This window comes from Piliocolobus tephrosceles, chromosome 10, assembly GCF_002776525.5.
Source record: "Piliocolobus tephrosceles isolate RC106 chromosome 10, ASM277652v3, whole genome shotgun sequence".
NCBI lineage: Eukaryota > Metazoa > Chordata > Mammalia > Primates > Cercopithecidae > Piliocolobus > Piliocolobus tephrosceles.
In genome coordinates this window covers 106796598-106818035 of record NC_045443.1, presented here as the reverse complement: position 1 = coordinate 106818035, position 21438 = coordinate 106796598, and the positions used below count along the sequence as shown (strand labels likewise).

Sequence of the window (21438 nt, the reverse complement as noted above, 5' to 3'; positions counted from 1 at the left end):
CTGGCCACACGACTGGCTGCTTCATTTCAACACAGCTCTGTTGATCTGGATGTGCTCTCAGCTGCAGAAAAGCTCAGGAAGTGATTTACAAAACAAACAACTGGTTTTGAAATGCAAAAATAACTCTGGAGAAATGTATTAATGTCTGCAATTTACTCTGAAATGTGACAAAATAATAGCATGCATTCACCGATAAAGGAGAGATGGACAGATGGAGAGAGCGGTGTTAAAGAAGGTACAAGTACAGTCAGATGTCAATGGTGGCATCGAGATGGTGGGTTAGAGTGAGTGCTATGAAATATTTTGACTTTTTGGCATTTGGAAATTTTCATAATAAAATGTTAGGGGAAAAGAATGACCCTGAGAAAAAAAGGCCAACTGACTTTTGGAGCAGATGAAGGCAAAATAATAAGATAATAAATAAAATAATTGAGGAGGCCAAAGAAAGGAGTAGAAATGGGGATAACCTAGCCCACATTTACATTTGTGATGTGGAGGAGCCCACTGTGCATGCAGAAATGTGAGGTTCCTCTGAGTGGTTTAGGGGCTACAGAATCTGCCAATCAAGGGCTGCAAAATCTGCCAATCAGGAAAGAGGGCAGCCCACCCTAGTGTGGGCTCTTGGCATGAAGAGCATGAGGTTTTTGATGAGGATCTGAATGATGGCATTGGCTGAATCAGCCAGGAAGCCAGGGAGGCAGGAGGAGTAGAGCTTGGTCTACAGGATGCTCTCATGTTTTGGGATCTAACCCTTGCAAAGGTTTAGGACTTATGGAAAGGCATTAAGCCCAGAGGGACTGGGTCTGAGCCAGCCTGGGTTCCTGGCCTGGCCCCTTCTTTTACTGGCTATGTGCACTTGGAGAAGTTGGCTCATCTCTGAGCCTGGGTTTTCTCTATAAAAATGAGGATAGAGGCTAGGTATAGTGGTTCACACCTGTAATTCTAGCACTCTAGGATGCTGAGGTGGGAGGATCGCTTGAGGCCAAGAGTTTGAGACCAGCCTGGACAACACAGCTAGACCCCATCTCTACAAAAACTAAAAGAGTTAGCTGGGCATGGTGGTGCATGCCTGTGGTCCCAGACACTCGGGAGGCTGAAGTGGGAGGATCATTTGTGCCCAGGAGGTTGAGGCTGCAGTGAGCTGAAATCACATCAATGGACTCCAGCCTGGGCAACAAGTGAGACCCTGTCTCATTTAAAAAAAAAAAAAAAAAAAAAAGAGGATTGAGTGTATGTAGCAACCACCTCCAAGGGTCACATGAGGATTGTGTGGAAGGAGGCCAGAAACTGGCACGTGACCAGTGGCCATCGTGGGGAGTGTTCAGTTAGCACCCAACCTGCCCAGCAAGACCTCTGTCCGTACTCAGTGGTCTGATCCTTTCTCCCTTGCCCTTGTGACTAGCTACACTAAGTCCTCCAAGGGAGAAAAGCCTTGTCAGGAAAAGCACTTTCAGCTGATGTCCACAGAGTAAACTCCAGCATCCTTAGCGGCAGATGGCAACTTGTGTCCGGGTTTCAAATCCAGATGAAAACAAACAATTGACCCATAGTCTTCAGGATGCAAAATCAAATCAGAGCTTCCTTCTCCCCATCCCAGAGGGTTGCATTTCAGCTTGTTCTCAGCTCCTCACCTCCCTGCCTGGAGGGTCTGCTGATGCAGACCACCATCAGGTGCTGCTGTGGGTGGAAATAAACTGCTGTCTTCTGGGCTAACTGGGCCATCTCTGGGGCTAAGGATAGAGCTCCAACTCAAACTAGTGCAAGCATTAAAACAAACAAACAAGCACACAAACAAAAACCATGGATAGGTTCTTGGGACTGGGCTACTGACTTCAGGCATGGCTTGATCCAGGCATCCAAGTACCACCAACAGGACTGGGTCTCCCGCTCTATCTCTGGGCTTGGCTTTCCCCTGCATTGGTAGGTTCTCTCCACATCAGCATTGTCAGCCATCCCTAAAGAATTCTGATCAGCTCTACTGAGGATACACACCCATACCTGCGTCAGTCACTGTCAGGGGGAATGGAGAACTCTCACTGGCCCATCCCTGGTGAGGGGGAAATGCCTGGAAAAGGTGTCAGGCGGAATCAAAGTAACAGTTGTTGTTCTGTATTTTGGAGAAAAATTGAATAGTCTCTGTGTGCTGAGAAGCTGCAGTCGGGGGTTCTTCTGCAGTTTGGGTCCATGTACAACCAACTCCTAAGTGTGGCTTAAACCTGCCCACCAAGGACCTAGGTCATAAAAGGAAAGGGCTGGGTTCTGGAGCCAAGCCCACTTGATTCCGTCCCTGCGTAACCATGGACAAATGCCTTCACCTCTCTGTGCCTCAGCTTCCTCATCTGCACAACAAGGGTGGATCAAGGTGGTAGAAAGGAATGGAACTCACATGTGAAGTGCCTGGGCCAACACCCCGCCCCCTTCTTCCAGAGAAGCTCCCTTTTTGCCTGTGGTATAGACTAGGCTTGCATATATTTTTCTAAAACATTTTTTCCCTAATGCTTTCAAAAAGGGATGACTTTGTCCAATTCAGTCCAGCCTTCAGCTCCCTTCACTGCATCCCTGTCTGCCCCTGTGATGGGAACTCACTCAAGGTCTCAGCTGTGGTGTCAGGAATGGAGGGTACAAAGGTGAACACCTACCTTTGGAGGAGGCAACCTGCCTTCTCCAGTCCAGACAATAAAGTCGAGGCCAAAGTGTTTCCTTCAAAAAATAGTTTATTCTGCACATTTCCTGGTAGGCTCTCTGCCCACCGTGCCAGGGTAGCAGCTACTCATAACTTGCCTTTCTCTCCAAAACCAAGACGGCCTTCCCAACAGAAAAACCTTCAGTTCCTGAAGCAGCATCGATTCTTCCCCTCACCCCAGCAAACCTCGGGGTGGAATAAGGAATAATTCACCTTCTCCCATCCCTCACTGCCCCACCGCACCTTCATTTGCCAGGGCCGCCACTGGCTAATGGTCAGATTTTGTCTTTTTCAACTCGGATACCCTCAAGCATTGCAGCTTTTGGAGGCTTCCCTGGGCGACTTCTTGGGCTTCCACATTGACCAGGCATCACATTCAGCATCCTCGGACAAACCGCCCATCACAGCAGTGGGTTGTGGCCAACTCCCTCCACCCCCCACTCCACCCCAGTGGGAGAAACCAGAGGATTGCAGGGCCCCAGGCTGTGCCGCCTGCAGAGCCAGGAGCTGCCGGATGCATTGCAACATCCTCCCTGAGCAAATCGGTATGGTCACCACCGTCCAGTCCTTAGTCACCGGCAGCTCTGCCCCTCGGTCAGATCCCACCATCTGTGCTCATCAAGCCAGCAGGCAAGGGAGCAACAGTGACTCAAGTGGCCCTCCAAGGGAGCAGTGGTGACCGTCACAGACGTGACACTTGTGAGCAAGCTGGGCCATGGGTGTGGCAAGGGATTCCTCTCCGCCTCTGTGCTCCCCACTTGGGCAAGAGAAGGGTGCCTGCGCAGGCTGGGGGCCAATCCTGCAGGCGGAAGGGGCAGTCCTCATTTTCCTTGGAGGGAAGAGGCAGGCAGAGGACCTCGAGCTATGCGAGAGGATCCTCCAGAAGCCCTGAAACCTCTGGCTGGGCACTTCCATTCATTTTGCTTTCCCTCTCTCAAAAAGAGAATCCCTGGCAACCAGTGCTAAACGTGGCCTACCAGTGGGGCCCTCCTATGATTCACTAGGGCCATCTGGGGAACAAAATGCCATTTCATTCTTGAAATAAAAAATCATCTGGCCAAAGATGGTGGCTCACGCCTGTAATCCCAGCACTTTGGGGGCCAAGGTGGGTGGATTACCTGAAGTCAAGAGTTCAAGACCAGCCTGACCAACATGGTGAAACTGTGTCTCTACTGAAAATACAAGAATTAGGCGGACATGGTGACCGGCACCTGTAACCCCAGCTATCTAGGAGGCTGAGACAGAAGAACAGCCTGAACCTGGGAGATGGAGGTTGCAGTGAGATCATGCTACCCCACTCCAGCCTAGGTGACAGAGCGAGACTCTGTCTCAAAAAAAAAAAAAATCATCCATACATTTTCTTGGGTGACTAGAGAGTATCCAAAGAAACATCATTACAAAAATAGGTTTTTCTCTAGTCCTGTCTACATATATATATTTTTTTCCTTGGCCTATTTATTTGGCTGAAATATATGAGATGCTTATATCTAGTGCTGGTCTCAGAGTAAAAAAATAAAAGATTTCATGATATGATATCCAAGAAGCCTGAAGAACGCCTGGATCCCACAGGCCAGGCACTGTTTTGCAAAAGGAAACAGGGATGTTTTAGCTTGATTAGATTTAGTGATGCAATAAAAATGCTGTCTTCAGAGACAAAACAAAATAAACTTCCCAGCTATGGAGAGGAGGTTGTTTCTGTTTGGGAGAGGCACTCCTGGGCCTTTTATTGAGACAGGTGTCAGCTCGGAACCAGCAGCCGTGCACATGTGCCCAGGATTTTCTTTTTTTAAAAGCAAGTCTTCAAGGTCTGCTGAGGGTGTACCAACGGCGGGTGTGGGTGGTTCCTCTTGCTGTGGTCCCGGGAATGGCTGGGCAGGCCGGGGTCAGGTGGAGGCCGGGCTGTCCATGGTAGACAGCAGGTGAATGACCTGTGCCCGCTCAGCTGGGCTGATGTGCTGGCTCAGGTATATCACACAGTCCACGGCCACCTCGGGGTTTTCTTGAACCAGGCTGTGAGGGAGGTGAGAGGAGGGCCGGGGTCACTCCAGCCACTTTTTCAGTGGCCCCTAGGATGGCAGAGTCCTTGTGTGGGGCCACACCCCAGAACCCAGAGCTCCCAAGTCCCTTCCTGCTGTGGTCCCCAAGGGAACGATGGTCCTGTGCAGCAGGAGGGCTGTGACCTAAAGATCAGAATGTCTCGAGGCACCACTGTCCCTACTGGTCACTGCTGTGTCACATGACCTGAGACAAGACACTGCCCTGAGTCTCAGCCTCATCCCCAAAATGGCGTCCCCTGTGCTCGACTCCCTCCTTCACAGGGGGACTGCATGGCAATTGGGGGAGGGGACGCTGTGGAAAGGCCAACACTGGCGTGGAAGCCAGCAGCCTGAAGGCTAGCGGTTCCAAATGTGGGTTTTGTAACTAACCCTGCTCAAGCTGTGACTTTGGATAAGTCCATATTCCAGCAAGGGTCATGAGTTGGAAGGGCCTCACACTGTCTTCATAGCACCCCTGGGCTCTCTGCCCCACCCCGGCCACCGGGCTGGGAGACGGGGCATTGGGGAGTATGGTCTCTTTGCTGGGGGCCAGGCGGGGGCCCAACCCCAGACTGTGGCTTTCAGCACACGACCCTGGCCCTGAGGCCCTGGGACTGCACAGTGTGGCGGGTTCAAGTGGCTGCCTAGGAGTGGGCAGCTGGGGGTCAATCCTGGCTCGAGTCCTTGCCAGGAGCCTGGGAAGCAGGTGCGGTGGCCACTCACCCTCGGATGGTCTTGAGGACAGAGTCGCGCTTCAGGTACGTGATGTTCTCACGGATGGTGGAGCGCGGGCCGTCCTCCACCTGCCAGTGCTGTTCTAGCCACTGCACAACCACCTGGTTGTTGTCCCACAGGTAGGCCTGGGGAGGGGGCAGAGGACGCCTCAGAGAGGTACCCAGCTGTGGGCTGGCTGCCTCAGCCCCCAGCACCCTCTGTGCCCACCGGCCTCGTTCTCACCCCAGGCCCACCTTGACAGCCCCCTCCGTCTCCACGAACCAGCGGCGCAGCATGGACTGGATGTGCACGTGACTCAGCTCCCCGCTGGCCCGCAGGATCTCCTGCTTGACCTGGTCCTCCAGGAGGAGGCGGCGCAGACGCCAATACAGGAAGGTGCGCGCGGTCTTCCACTCCAGGATGTCCTGCGGAGGAGCCAGGATTGAATCCCCAGAAAGGGAAGGAGGAGATGGGCCGCTGGCTCTGACCACACCCATGACAGTGGCTGCCCGGGACTGGGCCCAGGCTCTGAGATCATTCCCAAAACATCCCAGGCAAGCAAGCTGAGGCTCCTCAGAGGGAGGGGAAGGCACCTGCTCAGAGCCAGGACATCACCAGGACTCCAGACTGGCCATAGGTGAAAAAATGTCCCCCATAAAAACCCAGCACCCAACTCTACCTCAACTGACACGAACACAGGCTTGTGTGAGGCATGAGCAAGCTGGGAGGGAGAACAATGCAGCAAGAGAACCAGTGAGTAATGGACATGGGTAGGAGGTGACTGTGGGATGTCCTTGCAATGGTGAGGGGCGGGGTGAATGCTGGACAGGAACAATGATTTCTACCCCTGGTCCAGGTCCAAACTGACCGAGTCATCAGACTTGTTGCTTATTAGAATCTCTTGGGGATTTTAAAACACATGACTGCCAGGCTCCTGTCCAGGTGTTTGGATTTCATTGGTCTGCAGTGCCATCTGGGGATCAGGATTATTTTAAAGCTCCCAGGTGACTCCCACCTGCAGCATTTCACCCATCCCAAGCCCCCCCGAGCCCAAATGTCCTCCACGTTTTGGAAAACAGGGTAGGCTCTTTGCACCCCACACGGCAGCCGTGGCTCTCACAGATATGACGCCCTTCTCCAGCATCCGGCCGGGCGTGTCGTGGAAGTCGGCGAACTGCACCGCCACCTGGTGGTAGATGGGGAGCAGCAGGTCCTCGCGAGCCTTCAGCCGGCCCTCCAGGTCCTTGCGGTCCTTATCTGAGAGATCAGGTTCCCCTGCAGGTGAGCAGAAGGGCCAGTCAAGTCATGGAAGGTGGCCATATGTGGTGGGGTGGAGATTTTTTTTTTTTTTTTTTTGAAGAAGGCACAAATCAAGATGTGCAGGACAGGCCTTGCCTCATGAGAGGTCTGAGCTTTAACTCTGATATTACCCCTGCTGCTACACAGGCTGCTCTCAACCCCCTAGGTCCCCCAGAGTCCACTGGCCTCGCCCCCACCCCAGGCCCATCTTGACGGCCCCCTTTGTCTCAGATCAAATAGCTAGTACAGTCTCAGAAATGTACTCACAATTGCAAGACAGCATTCAATGTGCAACTCTACATTTTCCCCTTCCATCAGACCCACTGTGCTTGCAGAATACTATATCAATTACTATTTTTAGTATATATTGTAAAATATTATAAGGGAATATTATAAGCAACTCTATGCCAAATTGACAACTTAAGATGAAATACATAAATTCCTCAAAACACACGAACCACCAAAGCTCACCTAGGAGGAAATAGATAACACAAATAGTCCTATATATAACAAAAAAGTTGAATTTATAGGTAAAAACCTCTATCAAAAACAAAGAAATAATGCCAATTCTGCACAAACTCAGAAAATAGGAGCGAACACTTCAACTCATTCTATGAGAGCAGCATTACCCTGATACCAACCAAAGAAATTACATGCACACACTGTAATAAATCTTGTGAATAGCACAACACACTGACACTTAAAATGGATATTTACAGAGAATTACATCTTGTGGCCAGACGCGGTAGCTCATGCCTGAAATCCCAGCACTTTGGGAGGCTGAGGCAGGCAAATCACTTGAGGCCAGGAGTTCGAGACCAGCCCGGCCAACATAGTGAAACCCCATCTCTACTAAAAACACAAAAATTAGCCAGGTGTGGTGGCGCACACCTGTAATTCCAGCTACTTGAGAGCCTAAGGCATGAGAATTGCTTGAACTCGGGAAGCAAAGGTTGCAATGAGCTGAGATTGCACCACTGCACCTGGGCGACAGAGCAAGACTCTGTCTCAAAAATAAACAAATAAATACATAAAGAGAATTAAGTCTAAAGATGACAAGTGAAACAAAGCTGTCATTCAAACAAAGTTAGTAAAATATCTTATGTCTGATTGGGAATTCTAAAGGAACATTTTGCCACCAAAATTCTGATATTCCCCATCAGCCCCAAATACTTCAATTGCTATATTTTGTGTATTCTGAGAAATAAATTCACGATGGCATTATCTATCTATCTATATAGATATTTAATGTTAAAAACGTTGATTTAGAAATGTGAATGTCCTCCAGTCATGGTGGCTCATGCCGGTAATCCCAGCATTTTGGGATGCTGAGGCGGGTGGATCGCTTGAGCCCAGAAGTTTGAGAGCAGCCCGGGCAACATGGCAAAACCCCCATCTACAAAAATACAAAAATTAGCTGGGCATGCTGGTGTGTACCTGTAGTCCCAGCTACTCAGGCTGAGATGGGAGGATGGCTTAAGCCCAGAAGACAGAGGTTGCAGTGAGTTGAGACTGCACCCTGCACTCCAGCCTAGGCAATAGAGCCAGACCTCATCTCAAAAAAACAAAACAAAACAAAACAAACAAAGATAAATGTGAATATCTTTAAAAACCTCACAGTTATTATAGCTGTATTTTGATATTTCTTCATTTTATTTTTAACATCCTAGAAACCCCCAGCAATGGAACCGGCTGGGCTTCTCTTGACCTCTGAGAGGTGAAGCCTTTGGGACCCCCTTACCTAGCTGCTCCATGAGCTTCTTGTAAGCTGGATCGATCCTTCTCATGGACTTTATCAGATCTTTCTTTCGGAACTTAATCTCCACTGTCCCCTCTGGTTCCAGAACACCCCCTCTTAAAAGAGAAGAGGCAGAGGGATGGGGGTGTATGAGGCATTGCCCAGCAAGCAACGGCTAATGGATGTTGGGGGAGCTGGAGGGAAGACAGCCAGAAGATTTGGGGGCCAGTTCTCAGCTCTTTTCCCCTACACATGCTGTGTGTCCTTGGGCGAGTCACTTTCCCTCTCTGGGCCTCCACATCTTTACCCACAGATGTAAAGACTGAGCCAACTATTTAAAATAATGCTTTCTGAACTCTGGAAGGCCCCTTTCCGGTCTAAGAGTGTATGACTTTTTCCATGGCAGCATAACCCTCCTGCTCTCCAGCCACAGTCCTCTCTAACTTTGCTAATTTCTGCTCTCCTAGAGGTGGGGCACTGTTTCTGATCACTTTAAATCTCACAAAAGCACCTTGAGAGCCCAGCGTGGTCTTGTGTGGGCTGTCCTTCCATTTCCAACATACATTTTCTTTTCTTTTTTTTCTTTTTTTTTGTTGTTGTTGTTTTGTTTTGTTTTAGACAGAGTCTCACTCTGTCACCCAGGCTGGAGTGCAGTGGCACTATCTCGGTTCACTGTAATCTCTGCCTCCCAGGTTCAAGTGATTCTCCTGCCTCAGCCCCCCAAGTAGCTGGGATTACAGGTGCATACCACCATGCCCAGCTAATTCTCGTATTTTTAGTAGAGATGGGGTTTCATTGCGTTGGCCAGGTTGGTCTTGGACTCCTGGCCTCAAGTGATCTACCTGCCTCAGTCTCCCAAAGTGCTGGGATTACAGGCGTGAGCCACCACAGCTGGCCTCATTTCCAACATTTTTATTTACCCCTCATTCTCCCCCTGCCCCTTTTTGCTTTTGACAGCTTAGAAGCCCTGAAGAATACTATCAGTAGCTCTGAGCTTCCTGGTGGCCAGCATGAAAAGTTAGCAATGACTCCATTCAAGTGCTGCTCAGTATCCTGAGTCTTCCTGGAGGACTGACCTCAGCAGTCCCTGACAAGGGTCTAAGTGTCCTGAATGCAGCACAAGCTTGGCCCATTTGCCACCATATCATAATGTCTAGCAGAATTAACAAATGACTGAGGGAGTGAACACAGGAATGCTGTGCCTATATTTGGAGCAGAGTGACTATTGAGGCCTTTACATCCTGTGTAGCATGTAGTTTTCACTTCAAAGTCATCAGTCACTGTGCTGTGAACATTATTGTCATGATCCTTTCTGTAAGAATCTCTAGAATAAATTCCTCCTAAGGAAAGTGCCAAGGAGGTCAACCTCCTGCAAAGAACCAGTATCCTCTCATGCAAGTATTCATTCAGTTATTTGTTTAGCCAGTATTTTCTGACCACCTACCAGGAGTTGGGCACTGTGCTAGACCCTGGGATTTAAAACTGAATAAAACATTTCCTATAGGAACTCATAGCTTTGGGAGAAGCTCAGTCTAATGAGAGATACATGGCTCATCATATTTCCCTTTTCATCCTGGCTGCCAGGAAGCTCAAGTGCTTTCGGTCTTTCCTTTTTATTTTTTGATTGCAAACTTCCTTGGGAAGAAGGAGTATAAACCATGAAAGAAGAGACAACATTCCTCCACCACCCACAGGTTCCAGCCACTGCACCCCTCCATGATCCCCCAAGGTCATGGGTTCTCAAGGCTGGGAGAACAAGAAAAGGCTAAGCTGGGCTAAAGGCAACACACCCACCTGCTCTCTTTGTCCGCATACATTTCTATGCACAGGGGGTTGATGGTGGCATCTATGACCACCCAGGAGCCTCCCCGGAGCTCCGCATAGGGCGGGATATAGATCAGGATGGGCTGTTTGTATTGTCTGAGGCCATCCACGATATAGGCTCCAAACTTCAGCACCTGGTCATACATGTCTGAAAAGCAAAGCAGCAGCCTCCCAGTTTGACAATTTCAGGGCCCTCACTCATCCACACACGAAACCCACTGCCCTAGTTGTCCTGGGGGTCCTGAGAGAGCGAGCTCAGCTAGGAGGCTTGGAGAGCACTGGGCTGGGAGTCGGGAGCACTGATCGCTCTCTAAGTGGCCGTGTGACCTTGAACAGGTCATTCACCCAGTATGGGCCTCAGTGGCCTTATCTGTGAAGGCACAGGGAGAAACCAATCTCTAGGATTCTTTCCAACTGGAATTGAAATGCCCTCACCCGTGACTGTCGCCGCCCTGCTCCACCATTTCCAGCAAAGAAAACCCTCGCTAACAGTCACACTGACCCTTCCCCAATGTGCACAGGCAGCATGGCCCTTATTTCCCACCAAGACACATTTCTCCAGGTCCCCAGGCACCCTACATGAAAACAAGAAAGCAATAATAACAGCACTGGCAATCACGCTGCATGCCAGCAATGAGCTCATCAGACCTTTACCTCGGCCCTCTGAGGTTGGTCCTGTTCTTAACCCCCTTTTACAAAGGAGGGAAACTGAGGCCCAGTGATGTCTCCCAGCTAACAAGGACTCACAGCAGGTCTGCCTGCCTCCCATCCAGCTCTGTCCTCAACACCCCAGTGGTCTAACAGCCACTCTCTCCCAAAACATGCTTGGTGGCTTAAAAAGTGCCCACACAATTGTAAGGTCACATGAGGCTCAGAGCCGCTTTCTGCAGAGGGAAGGGCAGAGAAACATCCTCCTCACCTTGCCAAACGGGGAGGTGCCTGCCCAGGGCACCGGGCAGCTCCTGGGGCTGCCCCAGTCATGAGGCTGGACCTCATGGTGTGACCTCTAGAAAGTCACACTTTGCCTCCCTCAGTTCCTCACTTTTTTTTTTTTTGAGATGGGGGTCTCACTCTGTTGCCCAGGCTGGAGCGCAGCCTCAACCTCCTGGGATCAAGCAATCCTCCCACCTCAGCCTCCCAAATAGCTGGGACAACAGGCATGCGCCACCACGCCCAGCTAATTTTTTAAACATTTATTTTATTTTTTGTAGAGACAGGGTCTTGCTATACTGCCCAGGCTGGTCTCAAACTCCTGGCCTCAAATGATCCTTCTGCTTTGGCCTCCCAGAGCACCGGGATTACAGGTGCCTGCCACTGTGCCCCGCAGTTCCTCATCTTTAAAGCAGGGAGGTGGGGCACCTGAACAGTCTTTTGTCCTCAGGGTTGTTGGGAGACACAGCTAAGATGATGATGGGCACAGACTAGGACATTAGCGTCACCACCCAGAGGGTGCTGTCCTGGGTGCTGACCCCAAGGCTTTGGGGTAACCACAGGCAGGGAGGGGCTTACCTTTCATGCCGCCGGAGAACCCCCTCCAGTTGGCAAAGATCATCAGGGGCAACTTCTCCCGGTTGAAGTCCTTGATGGCCTGGGCGGTTTTGTAGGCTGAGTCTGGGAACCACACCTGCCCTGCCTGCTGAATTATCTGGAACACAGAGCTGTGGGGATCAGATGCCTCCGCGCAACAGCAGCCCAGGACCCAGGGATGGCTGCCACAGCCTTGCCCTGGATGGCAGGCGATCTGATCTGTGCTGGCCCCAGCACTAGAGCCAGGGCTCAGAAGGATGGAAGCCCCATCTCCTTGGCTCAGGACCAGGCTTGACCCTCCCATTGCAGCCCAGCAAGGTTCCCGTGGCCCTCATTTACAGGCTCGGAGGGGTGCCGGGCTCGTCAAGGTCACACTGAGCTGGGGGAAAGCTGGCCCTGGGACCCAGCCCTCTGACTCCTGAGCTCTTCTCAGTCTGTGCCCTGGCCTAGCAAAGAAACAGCAACAGGGGCAGGGCAGGAGGTGGGAAGGGTTTCTAGGGACCTGTATCATCTGCTGAGGAAGAAGCAAGAAGGTGCAGCCCTTTATGCAACCCATAGAGAAAGTGTCAGAGAAACAGGCACTGAGCCCCCCAGGGCCAGGGACTGCACTGGGTCCCCTGCTTCTCCACCTGAGCTGGCAGGGCAGGGATGGGACCCCCATGCCCAGGACCCACTCTCAAGACAGTACTGCTGGCTGAAGCAGCAGCCACAGCCCCTGGCCCCCTCACCTTGGCCTCAGAATCCAGGTTGGCAGGGTCTGCAGGGACCGCCACCTCCACAGTCCGCGTCTCCACAGCAATCACTCCCACGGGAATCCCCCCAAGCCTGGAAAATGAGCACTGGTGAGCCAGACCCTGGGCAGCACCCCAGACACATTTGGGGACCTCTGGGTGTGGGGAGTGAGGGCATGTGGAGGAGAATGTTCTTTTTAATCTGGCGGATTATTTTATTGGAAGGCAAAGAAAAAGCCCCAAAATGGTAAGAGCCTTGAAAGGTAGCAGACCTATTGGTGCCCTTTTTGGGGCAAGTACCATCAGAGGAGGGCTGGGATGGTGTGGGGCCTGGAGCAGCATGAGCCACTAGAACTTTCCGTGATGAGGGCCACGTTCTCCATCTGCACTGTCCAATACAGGAGCTGTGGGCTGCACGTGGAACGTGGCAAGGGTGAGGAATGGAACAGGTCATCCTCTGTCACTTTGACTTAGTTCAATTTAAACTGAAGGAGCCGGGCATGGTGGCTCATGCCTGTAATCCCAGCACTTTGGGAGTCTGAGGCAGGAGGATTGCTTGAGTCCAGGAGTTTGAGACCAGCCTGGATAGCATAGTGAGACCCTGTATCTGCAAAAAATAAAAAAATTGGCTAGGTGTGGTGGTGCACACCTGTGGTCCCAGCTACTTGGGAGGCTGAGGTGGGAGGATTGCTTGAGCCCAGGAGGTCAAGGCTGCAAAGAGCAGTGATCACGCCTCTGCACTCCAGCCTGGGTGACAGAGCAAGACCCAGTCTCAAAATAATACTAATAATAATGAAACTAAAGAATCACATGTGGCCAGCAGCTACTACACTGGACAGCATAGGTCTAGACATCAGGTTGCACTTGGGAAGGGCTGAGCGATGTTGAACAGGACAGAGACTCAGCTCAGGATGCCATTACATCAGTTACTTGCTACTGAACTGTGCATCACTACATGGTTCTCATTTACCCTACAAGGCAGGGGTTGGGGACAGCAGTCTTCAAAGTGTTTTCACATGGAAGGTGGAATGGATTTTTTTTTTTTTGCTTTGTTTTTAAAAATATAATTTATTTTATTTTATTTTATGTATTTTTTTTTTTTTTTTTTTTTTGAGACGGAGTCTCGCTCTGTCGCCCAGGCTGGAGTGCAGTGGCCGGATCTCAGCTCACTGCAAACTCTGCCTCCAGGGTTTATGCCATTCTCCTGCCTCAGCCTCCCGAGTAGCTGGGACTACAGGCGCCCGCCACCTCGCCCGGCTAGTTTTTTGTATTTTTTAGTAGAGACGGGGTTTCACCGTGTTAGCCAGGATGGTCTCGATCTCCTGACCTCGTGATCCGCCCGTCTCGGCCTCCCAAAGTGCTGGGATTACAGGCTTGAGCCACCGCGCCCGGCCTATTTTATGTATTTTGAAGATGAAGTCTCGCTCTGTCACCCAGGCTGGAGTGCAATGGTGCAATCTCAGCTCACTACAACCTCCGCCTCCTGGGTTCAAACAATTCTCCTGCTTCAGCCTCCCGAGTAGCTGGAATTACAGGCGCACACCACCACACCTGGCTAATTTTTGTATTTTTAGTAGAGACAGGATTTCACCATGTTGTCCAGGCTGGTCTAAACTCCTGACCTCAAGTGATCCACCTGCCTCGGCCTCCCAAAGTGCTGGGATTACAGGGGTGAGCCACTGCACCTGGCCAGAATTCATTTTGTTAATAAGTAACATATATTCATGCTAGAAAGATAGGAAAACAAACGTTCAAAAAAAAAAAGAAAAAAAACTTGAGTCACCCCACATTACCATACTGTTAGCATTTTCATCTATTTCCTTCTAGTCTTTTTTTTCTAAACAGTTAGAAGTTCAACATATTTCGGAGACTTTTGGATACTGATGTCTTTTTCACTTGGCATCATAAAATGAGCAATTTCTTCCCTTAACATCAAATATTATGAGGAGCTCAAGCAATCCTCCCGCCTTGGCTTCCTGAGTAGCTGGCACCAGAGGCGTGTGCCACCGCAATCACCTAATTTTAAAATATTTTTTGTAGAGATGGGGTCTTGCTATGTTGTTCAGGCTGGTGTCAAACCCTTGAGCTCAAGTGATTCTCCTGCGTTGGTCTCCTGAAGTGCTGGGATTACAGACATGTGAGCCACTGTGCCCAGCTGTACTTTATTTATTTATTTATTCATTCATTCATTTATTGAGACAGAGTCTCCTTCTGTCACCCAGGCTGGAGTGCAGTGATGTGATCTAGCCATGCTGCAACTTCCGCCTCCTGGGTTCAAGCGATTCTCCAGCCTCAGCCTCCTGAGTAGCTGAGATTAAAGGCACCTGCCACCATGCCCAGCTAATTTTTGTATTTTAAGTAGAGATGGGGTTTTGCCATGTTGGCCAGGCTGGTCTTGAACTCCTGACCTCAGGTGATCTGCCCACCTCGGCCTCAAAGTGTTGGGATTACAGGCGTGAGCCACCGCGCCCAGCCCTGGATGTACTTTAGTATTTATTGCCCAAGATGTAAATGACAGCAGCCATTCCCACTTACGGGGTATGTAGGACATTTTAAGTGTTTCACCTATGTTACCGCATCTAATCATCACAATAATCCTTTGGGGTAGAATTATTATCCCTATTTTACAGATGTGGAGGACCAGAGAGGGTGAGTGATGGAGATGGAGCTTGGCCTCAGGTCCAGCACAGAGCCTGGACTTACAGCTGCGACATCGTACCAGGAACCTGAGTGGTAAATGAAGAGGATGCAGCTCTGGGCTCATTATAAGGAGGAACTCTCAGGCAGGTGGAGCTGTCCAAAGAGATGGAGGCTACAAGGCTGAAGGGTGAGCTGCCCAGCTCAGAAAGCATGCAAGCATTTCAGCCTCCCACCAACACTGGCACACCACAGGGCTCCTGTCCATGGCTCCCCTACAGTGGAAGGCAGAGTGCCAGTGTCTGTGAAGTTTTCTGAGGACAGCACACAAGGCCACCTTCTGATGCCCAGTGGAGTTGTTGGCCCTCGTGGCCTGGGGCCTGATTACAGGCAGGGGTCCCAGGCCTCAGGAGGAGGTTGGCTCAGATACCTTCTAAGGGCACACATAGACACTCCAGAAACCATCCCCCAAATTGGTTTTTTCTTTTAGAAAATCCTGAGGCCCAGAAGCAAATTGCCCCTGGAGGTCTGTGGTCTCACACCTGGGGGTCCCAATGCCTGGTGAGCCAGACATGGGCAGCCTGCTCCCGTCTTCATGATTACCTTGCTCGTCCTGTCACCACGGTCTGCGCCCAGGGTGCCATGATTTCCTTGAAACTGCCATGGTCAAAGAATCCGCTCTGCCACGTTCCCTTCAGAGCTGTGGGCAGAAGGGCAGAAGCCTGGGCTGGAGGGCCAGGTGGCTGGGGGCCCCCAGGACACACGTGGCTGCGTAAAATCTCCCTAAGGACAGCCTGGCTTTAACCTCATAGCCCAGATACCCCTTTCTACCTACAACCACACAGGTCCCAACCCCTTTCCCCCCTTCCCAGAACACCTCAAAAGACAAACAAGGCTGCAATAAATATACCAAGTCAAGAATTCAGTCCACACGGAATATCTGACTACCATCGACAGCCAGCCAATTCCAAACATGCTGAGATTCTAATCACAGCCTCTGCCCTCTCTTCCTAAGATGCAGAGAGTGGACAGACACCTCTGGAAGGTGGGATTTCAGGAACGGACCACCTGCCCCAAAACACTCATCCCTCACCTGCTAGCTGCTGGCTGCAGCTTAACAACCACTTAATTGAGAAAAAAGTTTCAATTTCCCAGAGAGAGACAGAGAGAGAATATGATGATGTCAACCACAGCCATCGGTGGGAAGGAAATGATGACTTAAATCCATGCGACAGCATAAATGGCTGTGGCTCTGACCAGGAGGCACGGCCAGAGTGGGAGGCGTCTCAGGCGTGGGAGGCCCGGTACCCAGGCACGCAACAGCCCAACTTCAGCATCTGCTGAGGACTGGCCTGACAGTGAGAAGCTGAACATTTTTTAATTGAGATAAGCAGCCCCCTCAGTGTTTACAGGCCAGAAAGCCCAAGAGAAATGAAAAGAGAGAGAAGGAAGCCACAGGGCTCCTCACACTGGCCGGAGTCTAGCACGCTCCCGAGGGTCACCTCTCCTGCATCGCACAGCCGAGGAGCAGCCAAGTCTAAAGGTAGCAGCATGTGAAATTCTAGATTTGGGATATAGTGACAGGAGCAGCTCAGCTTTCCTGTTGTGTTCTGGTTGCTCAGAATGAAATAATATACCTCCAAGAGAGAAACTCATCCCTTTCAGAGAAAAGGAGAGAATGTGTATACACAAAAATGTGTGTGCATGTGCATGTGTGTTCACGTGTCCACGTATGTGTGTGTGTGTGTGTAGGTATAGAAGAAGCCAAATTGGCCAGGCATGGTGGCTCATGTCTGTAATTCCAGCACTTTGGGAGGCTGAGGTAGGCAGATCACTTGAGGTCAGGAGTTCAAGACCAGCCTGGCCAACATGGTGAAACTCCATCTCTACTAAAAACACAAAAATTAGCTGGGTGTGGTGGCAGGCACCTGTAATCCCAGCTACTCAGTAGACTGAGGCAGGAGAATTACTTGAACCCAGGAGGCAGAGACTGCAGTGAGCCAAGATCACGCCACTGCACTCCAGCCCGGGCGGCAGAGCAACAACACTATCACAAAAAAAAAAAAAAAAAAAAGAAGAGACCAAATTATCTATCCTGTGTAAACTCACAGAGTTCCTTTGTAAGAGAGAATGAAAGAGAGAAAGATGGAGTCTTCTCTTTGAAACTCTGATGTTTCAGCACTGAATTTTCTACTGATGAGACAGTGGGGCAGTTAGAGACCACGGAGCATGGAGCATCATTGGAGGGAGACCATGACCACCATTGCACCCCACCTCCATCTATTAGCTCCAGAAATTGGAGGCTGTTTCCACTCCTTCTGGGTCAATGGCTGAGGAAAAGCCTGGAATAAAATCTCCATTTCTCCACTCTCCCTGCATTTGATTTCAGGTGTACCTCTCTGGGATATGAGAACAAATATCAAGCCTTCTACCTAAGTGCTCCTTTGTCTCAAGCCCTAGAAAGAAACCCAAGACGAAGTCCCAGGCAAAATACTTTAGAACTTACTCGGGTGAGGCCTTCCTGCAAGCATCCACCGGGGGTCGTAGGGAGCTCTGGATGGGAGGAATTCAATTTCTCTGTCAATGGGGTCAGTGGGTGTGATGATAGGGACAGGGCTGTGATTATCCTAAAAAAGAAAGTCAAGTCTCTGCTCAGTCTGTGGTGCTTGTCAATCATGCCTCTGATCAGCACTTTGCTCCTCTGACTATGATTATGCCTGGTTATGCACCAATATCCCCTCCCTAGGGCTCCTGAAGCCACTGCTCTGATTGGAAAATGCCAGATAAGGACTGGCCATCCCATGGATTCTTCCGAAATCTAGTTGATGGACTCCTGAGTGTGCTTCCTGGTTCACATGGCATCACTGATGCTGGGAAGTTAAAGAAACACAGGAAAGGGTTGCTACTGTTATATATGGTCAGATAGGAGGAAAAACATCTTAAAAGAAAGAAAAAGAGAAAAAGAGATTGGTTGCAGAGAGTGGTAACAGATGCCATGCAGATGGGGAAAAGGGGCACTTGGGAATACAAACTGACATTTGTGACTTGGGGTTCTTGGCAGAAGATCTGGAATGACCTGAACTCTGGAAACCCAACCTCTCAGAAATGATTATAATGAAGAAAGACAACCTCACTCATTTGTAAGGAATGTTACAGTTAACCAAGAACTGTGCCCACTATTGTCCCCTTCTTACTTTGGTGAGGACCTATCAAATGCTGTGCTCTAAATATCACTTCACTTAATCATCATGATAACACCATGAGTTAGGTGCTATTATTCCCGTTTCACAGATGAGGAAACAGGCTCAGAAAAACTTAGGGTCTCTCCCAGTGTCTTATAGCTACTGAGGAGGAATCCAGGAATCAAATCCAGCGTGATTGTAAAGCTTGAAGACTCAGAATTGTCCAGTGCTGCCTCTTGTCAAGAGGCAATACTACGTCTTTCTAAAGGATCAACAGATAGCATCCTTACAATGGCATTAGTGCCACCAAAAGAGCAAAGGACAGCTAGTACAGGGCTAGGCGTCAGAGAGAGAAGAAAGAAGGAGTAAGAAAAATCAACCCCAGCCACATGTGTAGTGCCAACCTCCCACACCACCCAGGAGGTGACAGGGACACAATTAGCCCGTGAGCTTGATGATAGAGTCTTCCAGGCTCTAAGCTGCAGGGGGAGTACTGCACCTTTGGCATATAGGACAGCCACTCCAGAATGGTATAAACCCCCTCAAAGTCATCTGGCACGGTGATGTGGGAAACGCCATTGTAATGCATGATCTGAACGCCACCCAGCTGGTTGTTGGATGTGTAGACCTCTCTTCCCAGGACCTGCTTTGACACAACATGGTTAGCAACGTCCTGCACAGCGCAGGGCTCTACCACCTGTTTGGAAATCATCTCAGCACTTCTCAATCCTGGCGACACATTAGAATCACCCAGTGGATTTCAAAAATCCTGATGCTCAGGCTACATTCCGACCAATTATATCAGAATCTATGAGGCTGGGACCCAGGCATTAGTTTTTGTGTTTTGTTTGTTTTTTAGTTTCTAGGTAATTCCAACATGGAGCCCAAGTTGAGAACCGGTAATGCTGCTGACTGCTACCTTGACCATCTCCAAAGCAAAACCCTAGCTAGAGTTTCTGATTCAGCAGGTCTGCAGCAGGGCTTGAGGATTTGCATTTCTAAAAAGTTCCCAGCTGATGCTGATGCTGATGCTGAAGCTGTTGGTTCAAGAACCAGACTTGGAGACTTTGGTTGGGATTTGAGCAGACATTAAGTATAGAGACTTTTCAACATGGAAAATGTTTTAATACAGTGACAATAGTAGAATACAAAACTGTGTATCCACTATAAATTAGCCACATAAAGACAGAAGATGAGAGGGAGCTATACCAGAATGAGAGAAGCTGCAAAATTACTCTTCGGGGGGGGGGGGGGGGGCCTTTTCTAATTTTCTGCAATGCGTTATGGAAATTTCTTTGCTTTAATAATTTCTTTTAAAATATCAGTAATACAGGGAGTTAGATCCACCAGAATAGCCTAAAACTATTTTTTTTCCTCATAAGGAGCCCAGATAACTGCAAATAGGAAAAAAAAGAGTTCTTGTATCAGTAGGAATGAAACTGGTTTCATATTGAGAAAAATCCCCGATCAGAGACCAACGAGAATGTTAAAATGACTCCTGGCCCCCAAGAATCCACTCCGCACAGGCCCCTTTTTCGTCACCTTGTTGAGAGCACTTGCTCCCGTGAGGATGATGTGGGAGTTCTCCACCTGGATCACTCGCTGGCCCAGCCTCACCAAGTAGGCCCCGATCCCAAGGGCTCGGCAGGTCACCTGTGGAGAGAGGACGCCTTCTGAATTCTGGAGAGTGGCGAGGGACCCAGCCCCCACAGCAGGGAAGAGTCCAGGAACCTGCTGGGCCCAAATGGAAGTTATGTTTTGACCAACGGCAACCCAATTTGAAGCCAAACATCAGTAGAGGCAAAAGCCTATTCTTCGGGCCACTTTATTGAGCTTGGATTCCTATATGGAAATAACACAGTTAACAAAGACAGCCGTAAAGACAAGCAGCAGACACTGAACATTTCAGATCTTAAGAGGCTTGTGTGTAGCTCTTCTGAGCTTGGGCATTCATGGGCCATTGCAGCCTCTTAACAACCAAAAGGACACCTAGGAGTGCATGTAAAAACTAGTGAAATTCAAATAAGGTCTGTACTGAGTTAACAATACTGTGCTAATGTCAATTTCCTGGTTTTGATAATGTACTAGGGTTATGTGAGTGCCATGGGGGAAAGGGGGGTGAAGGGTGCTTGGAAATTCTCTGTACTATCTTATAACTTGTGGTGGGTCCTAAACGACTTCAAAGTAAAAAGACTGTACATATAAGCTAGAAAACAAGCCCAAGGAAGATGCTTATGACCAACATTTACCACCTTGGAAACTGAAGATTCAACATTGCATGTAAAAATAAGGCCTTCCAAGGCAGTTTATCATTAAAGAGCACTATTACTCCTGCTGCTGCTGCTGCTGTTAGAGTAGGTAGGTAGGCAGACATGAGCAGGGCAGGAGAGGAAGGCAACCATCAGGTGATAGTTAGGCAGTTGTTAAAGTGTCGCTCTAAAATAACAATTGGTCACAGCTGGCCTCAGGGACAGGCGGGCTCCTGCTAGATGAAAACACCTGAAGCCAGTGATCAGCAGCTTCCCAATCAGATCTCGGTTGCTGGGCAGGTGGGCTCAAGCGTGGCAGAGTTTATCTGCTACGTGACCTGCTTCTAGGAACACTTGACTGGTAAGGGAAGAAGGCCTCCAGTGAGCATGCACACAGCTTCAGTAAACACACTGTGCATGCGGCCCCTCCTAAGTGCTGGCAGGCCACTTGCATGCAGACAGCCCACCCCAAGGGAAGAAACACAAACCCTAGAATCATGCCAACGCATAAAAACCCAAAAGGGTCAGATGAGGCACTTGAATCTCTCAAGTTGCCTTGCTTGGCTCTCTTCCGAGTGTACTTCATTTCGTTCTTGCTCTAAAACTTTTTAATAAACTTTCACTCCTGCTGAGAAACTTGCCTCGGTCTCTTACTCTGCCTTAGACCCATACAGATTCACCACCACAAACACCACCACCACCACCACCACCGCCACCACTACTGCTACTATTGCTAGTACTAGAATTACTACTAGTACTACTACTAGTACTACTACTACTACTACTACTACTACTACTACTACTACTACTACTACTAC

General features: G+C 49.7%; 1 protein-coding gene across 1 annotated transcript in view; it reads right to left on the bottom strand.

The window, feature by feature from the left end:
• Positions 1 to 4379: 4379 nt before the first annotated feature.
• The window catches only part of ACACB (acetyl-CoA carboxylase beta), a 134652-nt gene continuing 117593 nt past the window's right edge, over positions 4380 to 21438 (bottom strand). The window contains 12 exon segments of the mRNA XM_026454618.1: positions 4380 to 4693; positions 5443 to 5579; positions 5688 to 5858; positions 6554 to 6708; positions 8474 to 8586; positions 10265 to 10442; positions 11804 to 11939; positions 12550 to 12646; positions 15793 to 15889; positions 17696 to 17816; positions 18871 to 19014; positions 19914 to 20024. Of these exon segments, the coding sequence (XP_026310403.1) occupies positions 4567 to 4693; positions 5443 to 5579; positions 5688 to 5858; positions 6554 to 6708; positions 8474 to 8586; positions 10265 to 10442; positions 11804 to 11939; positions 12550 to 12646; positions 15793 to 15889; positions 17696 to 17816; positions 18871 to 19014; positions 19914 to 20024 (1587 nt within the window). The 3' untranslated portion in view covers positions 4380 to 4566.